The 5,559-nt window shown below is 48.6% G+C and overlaps 2 protein-coding genes across 2 annotated transcripts in view; both read right to left on the bottom strand.

Moving 5' to 3' along the window:
- Positions 1-207: 207 nt before the first annotated feature.
- LOC102830839 (histone-lysine N-methyltransferase PRDM9-like) lies at positions 208-4,046 on the bottom strand. Its single transcript, XM_006877734.1, has 2 exons — positions 3,998-4,046; positions 208-1,838 (listed from the first exon to the last, which is right to left on the bottom strand). Exons 1-2 carry the CDS (start codon positions 4,044-4,046, stop codon positions 208-210), a joined length of 1,680 nt encoding a protein of 559 aa, XP_006877796.1.
- Positions 4,043-5,559, bottom strand: part of LOC102830467 (zinc finger protein 337-like) — a 51,708-nt gene continuing 50,191 nt past the window's right edge. Inside the window, exon 3 of the mRNA XM_006877733.1 lies at positions 4,043-4,098. Coding sequence (XP_006877795.1) covers positions 4,043-4,098 — 56 coding nt within the window. The remainder of the gene's footprint in view (positions 4,099-5,559) is intronic.

Genomic DNA, 5,559 nt, shown 5'->3' with positions numbered 1-5,559 from the left:
AGGTACGTGGCTTGGACTACAGCTCTGTGTGAAAGCAACATTTACTACAAAAGACTAAATCATCATGGGAAGAGGATTGGCAGAACCACCTGCCCACTTCAGGAACCCTTGGGGTTTCTCAACATCTTCCCTTGACATGAAAATGAAGGACCTGCTTACCCAATTATTTCTGTGCTCTTCACTCTCTGGAACTTGCTCTGAAGCCTCTCAAAGCTGGGGAGATGGAGGTGTTTGTTGGCAGTATTTTCTTCTCCTGTGTCCAATGAGGTGTGACTTATCACCAAAGTCTCGCCCAGACTCCCTGCAGATATAGGACTTCTCCCCAGAGTGTGTCCTCTGGTGCCTAATGAGGGGTGACTTCTGACTAAATCTTCTCCCACAGTCCCTGCAGACATACGGCTTCTCCCCTGAGTGGGTCCTCTGGTGTCTAATGAGGTTTGACTTATGACTAAAGTCTCGTCCACAGTCCCTGCAGACATAGGGCTTCTCCCCTGAGTGTGTCCTATGGTGTTTAATGAGGTTTGACTTATGACTAAAGCCTCGTCCACACTCCCTACAGACATAGGGCTTCTCCCCTGAGTGTGTCCTCTGGTGTCTGATGACGGCTGACTTCTGACGAAATCCTCTCCCGCACTCCTTGCAGACATAGGGCTTCTCCCCTGAGTGTGTCCTCTGGTGTGTGATGAGGACTGACTTCTGACTAAATCCTCTCCCACACTCCTTGCAGACATACGGCTTCTCCCCTGAGTGTGTCCTCTGGTGTTTAATGAGGTTTGACTTCTGGCTAAAGCTTCGTCCACACTCCCTGCAGACATAGGGCTTCTCCTCTGAGTGTGTCCTCTGGTGTATAATGAGGTGTGACTTAGCACTAAATCCTCTCCCACACTCCCTGCAGACATAGGGCTTCTCCCCTGAGTGTGTCCTCCGGTGTTTAATGAGGTGTGATTTCTGACTAAATCCTCTCCCACACTCCTTGCAAACATAGGGTTTCTCCCCTGAGTGTGTCCTCTGGTGTATAATGAGGTGTGATTTCTGACTAAATCCTCTCCCACACTCCTTGCAGACATAGGGTTTCTCCCCCAAGTGTGTCCTCTGGTGTCTAATGAGGTGTGACTTAGCACTAAAGCCTCGCCCACACTCCCTACAGACATAGGGATTCTCCTCTGAGTGTGTCCTCTGGTGTATAGTGAGGACTGACATCCCACTAAAGCCTCTCCCACACTCCCTGCAGACATAGGGCTTCTCCCCTGAGTGTGTCCACTGGTGTCTGATGAGGGCTGACTTCTGACTAAATCCTTTCCCACACTCCCTACAGACATAGGGCTTCTCCCCTGAGTGTGTACTCTGGTGTCTGATGAGGGCTGACTTCTGACTAAATCCTCTTCCACACTCCCTGCAGACATTGGGCTTCTCCCCTGAGTGTGTCCTCTGGTGTATAATGAGGTTTGATTTCTGGCTAAAACCCTTCCCACGCTCCCTGCAGACATAGGGCTTCTCCCCTGAGTGTGTCCTCTGGTGTATAATGAGGATTGATTTCTTACTAAAGCCTCGTCCACACTCTCTACACTTTACTTTTGCAATTCTTGGGATTCCTTTCCCCGGGAATAATTTGCCTGTGTCCTCAGCATTCATTCTGTGGCCTGGGCATGGGTCTGTCTGCGTCATTCTGTTAGCCTTCCTAGAACTCCCCATTTGGTCTTTGGGTAGACTAATGAAGGTCTTTAAAATGCCCCCCTGCCTTGTCCTTTCAAACATGGCTTTGGACCCATCTCCCATCTCAAGACCTTCTGCTCTGTCATTCGTGGCGAGTTGCTCAGAATGCGGCTCCTTCCCAGCCCCTGGATGGTGGTGCTCTAGGTGAAGGTGTTTTTCCGCAGGAGTTCTTGGAGAGGACTGAGAGGGATGGGTGTGCTGCACTTGTTGATGGAGGAATTTCTGACCAGACAAGACCAGAGGGCAGGGAGGACATGGATGGATCTCTGCCTTTGGTTCTCCTGGAAGAGAAAGTTTTCCATCAGAGTCAGTGGAGAAAGGACGGTCTGCTGTCTGCTTTGTGGAAAGAGTTCCTCTTAGGATCAGAACACAGGCTCTGACTCCACCAAGTCCTCCTTTATAGGGTTACTTTTCCCTCCATCCTTATTCATTGCATCTTCTTCAGCAATCTGGAAACCCACATCTGGAAATCAAGTGTAGACAATATAGGACTGGCCCTGGTCCACTGACTAAAGGACACTAGTTCCTGCTCAAATGCGATAGGAAGTTCTGTTTCAAATTACATCTCATGCAGACAACTCCCACCTTTGTCCACCACCCCACTCTCACCTGGGCGCTGAAGGAGTCCCCAAGTGGATCCCCAATCACATCTTGATCCTAGAGTCTAACCAAAGCCTCCTCATCCCCAGAAGTTTCCCCCACTCTCAGGACAAACCCTAATATTGTAGCATCAATTTCAGAACCTAGTTTCCCCATTTCTGTCTCTCTATAGGAGCTCTGGTGTTGCTGGAGGATAAAGTTGGAAGTTGAAACCCACCAGCTGTTCAATGGGAGAAAGATGAGGCTTTCTGCTCTCATAAAGATGTACCGCCTCGGAAACCCTACACAGTGTTGCTATGAGTAGGAATGGACTCGTGGCCATGGGTGTGGGTCTGTCACTCTTTCCTCTGCTCCCCTCACCCACTGGTTCTGCAGGGGTCTCCAGGCTGTTTCTCAAACACCCTCTTGCCTGCCTCATGAAGTTGCATGCATTGCTTTCTGCACCCAAATCTTCTGCCCACAGCTATTTGAATGTCTCAGTCCACCTGCTCATGAGTAACGTGAGGCAGCTGGCCCGGGCACCTGTGCCATACTGTGTCCTTTCACACACAGGATGTCCCCCCCCTGCAATGAGTTTCTGTACAACACTGATGAGGGTCTGGGGTGACATGCATGTGGGTGCTCCGTTTGGTGTAGTAGGCGGGTATGCACGACCACCGGGTTAGTTCACTATCTGTTGTGGTAGATGTCTGTACAAATTCACTGTCTTGTGTTGGATAATGTGTACACATGCTCACTGGCATGACACACACATGTGCATGCTCATTAGTATGACATGTGTGGGCATGTATTCTGTATGTCGGTGCTGTTTCTCTACTGAAGTCACTCTGCTGTCTTGATGAATCTGTAGATCTAGTTACTGGAACCCTGTCTAATAGAGCAGGCTCTCACCTGCTTCTTTTAACAATTCACTGAAATGATGACTGAATGAATGAATTTTTTAGTAATGTGGAGGAGGTTAAGAAGAAAGCGGTAGGGGCCACAAAACCACCTTGGTAGAAGCTAGAAGGAGCCTGAGAACTTGTTTTGGTCAGAAGTGCTGTTATACAATGTGTGCCTGAAATATTAAAAAATAAAATCAGACAAAAACATAAAAAGTTATTCAAACTATTGCAAAGTAAAAGGCATATGGAACAAACACTTCATTTCTGAAGAACCTGATGTGAATTTCACTGACTCTATTTACAGGTTGTTGTTACTAAGGCTAGAGTGGACAGAGAACCAACTGTCCCCCCAGGTCTCCCTCTACACAGGAGCTTGTCCTGGGAGTGCAGGGGCCGAGGCCTGTGGGTAGGACCCTACTGTGACCAGTAGCTCCTAGTTCCTTTTGACATTCATGGAGGGCATTTCTCTGGCTCTCCCGTTTCCACCCAGCCCTCTTTGGAGAAGTGTATGAAACTGTCTCTGGAGAAAAACAACATGCAATGGGTCCAGGCCCAGACCGCCTGGACATCCACATGGACAGGGAGCAGCTGGGGACAATGACCCTCCTTCCTTCGGAGGCACTTTCTGATGAACTGAGCAGACTCTAGGCATCTTCTAGCGCTTCCCAAACAGGGTAGGTGATGAGGCCGGTGTCCTCATTCTCCAACAGACCCCGCCTTCCTTTTGTGGACCCTTCCCCACACACCATCTCCAGCACTCTCGGTGGGCCTCCCTTTCCGGCCTCCCACTCCCCCCTTACCATGGGTGTCCTCCTCATGCTCTCCTCCATGGCTCTTGGTGAGCTTCATGCTGTCAGCATCACCCACAGGTTCTGACAGTTCCAGCCCAAGAGCACAGTGCCTGTGGAAAGAAGAGGTGACAGTCAGGACAGCCCCCCAAGTCACTGCCCTGTGCCAAGTGTATCTGGAACTGGGGTCAGAGGAGAAGGACTATGGGAAGTCAGGGTGTTGAGGGGGTTACAAGTTCTGATGCAGTAGCGCAGCCAAAGGGTCGTGGGGGTTCAGACTGGCATTTCTCTGGGGTATCTGGCAGGAAAATGTGGAAAGATCTGTCAATACAGCAGGCTGGGTATCTAAGAGCAGGGATCTGTAGACTGATGGGATATAGGGTCCTTCAGGCTGTGGGGGTTTAGACTCTCTCAGGGTGAGGAGACTTGGGATTTCACAGAGCAAGGGGCTTTTGGATCATCCAGATTGAGAGTTTGGGGACCGGAGGATGAGGTTATTTGTAATCTCTGAAGCTGACGTGATTTGGGTCCTTTATAGTTGGGAGATTTGCAATCAGTTGGGAGAAGAGGATTTGAGGTTTATCTGAATGACGAGATTTGGGGTACTTAAGTTGAGAGAATGAAGGATCCATCATGTTGAGGGGATTAGAGCCTAGGTACCTCAGACTCACATTCAGGAGATTTAGGGTCTCATGAAATGGATTTAAGGTACACAACAATGAGGTTATTTAGGGTTGCTCAGGCTGAAGAGAGGAGATCCCGAGTACCCTGGATGAGGAGAATACAGGATCTCTGAAGTAGGGTTAATATGGGGTGTCTGTGGTGAGAGTTTCAGTGTTTCTCAAATTAGGGGAATTAAGGTCCTTCAGGCTCTGAATGTTTGACGGTCTCAGGACAAGGGTCATCACTCATCTGTCAGTTTGTTGGAAGCTAAACCACTGGTATTCCAAATCCCAATGGGGTCACCCACGGGGAACAGGATTCAGCAGAGCTTCAAGATGAGGACAGACTGGAAAACAGGACCTGCCATTAATTGATATAGTGCCAGAAGATGAGGCCTTAGGTTGGGAGGCACTAAAATAAGACTGTGGAAGAGCTCCTTCCTCAGTCTGAATGATGTGGATGGAATGGAGCTTGTGGGAACCTTTACTTACTGATGGGGCACGACTCAAAATGAGAAGAAACAGCTGAGAACGTCCATTAGAGACAAGAACAAGCAGGGTGTGAGACACAGGAAAACTGGAAGTCCTCCAAAATGCCAACGTCCATTAGAAATAAGACGTGGAGTGTGTGAGACACAGGGGGATGTCCATTAGAAACAAGAATGTAGTGTGGATGAGACACAATAAAACGTTCATTAGAAATAAGAATGTGGAATGTATGAGACAGAGGAAAACTGGAAGTCATCAAAAATGAAGTGGAAAGCTTGAAGATTGGCAGCCCAGTCATTAGTGAGGTGAAATGAACTGGTATTGCCTATTATAAATCAGACAGTCATATGGTCTACTGTGCTGTGAATGACAAATGGCAGAGGATCAGAATTGTAGTCACTGTCACAAAGAATATTTCAAGGT

Source organism: Chrysochloris asiatica, unplaced genomic scaffold (genome assembly GCF_000296735.1).
Source record: "Chrysochloris asiatica unplaced genomic scaffold, ChrAsi1.0 scaffold00584, whole genome shotgun sequence".
Lineage (NCBI taxonomy): Eukaryota > Metazoa > Chordata > Mammalia > Afrosoricida > Chrysochloridae > Chrysochloris > Chrysochloris asiatica.
The sequence above is the reverse complement of the archived record's forward strand: the minus strand, read 5'-3'. Positions and strand labels throughout refer to the sequence as shown.

Excerpts from the sequence above, each read along its gene's own strand:
- LOC102830839 (XM_006877734.1), bottom strand. The coding sequence starts at position 4,046 with ATGAAGCTCACCAAGAGCCATGGAGGAGAGCATGAGGAGGACACCCAT. Across the intron at positions 1,839-3,997 it reads GCATGAGGAGGACACCCATG|GGGCTGGGAAGGAGCCGCAT; the intron begins GTAAGGGGGGAG and ends ACCACCATCCAG.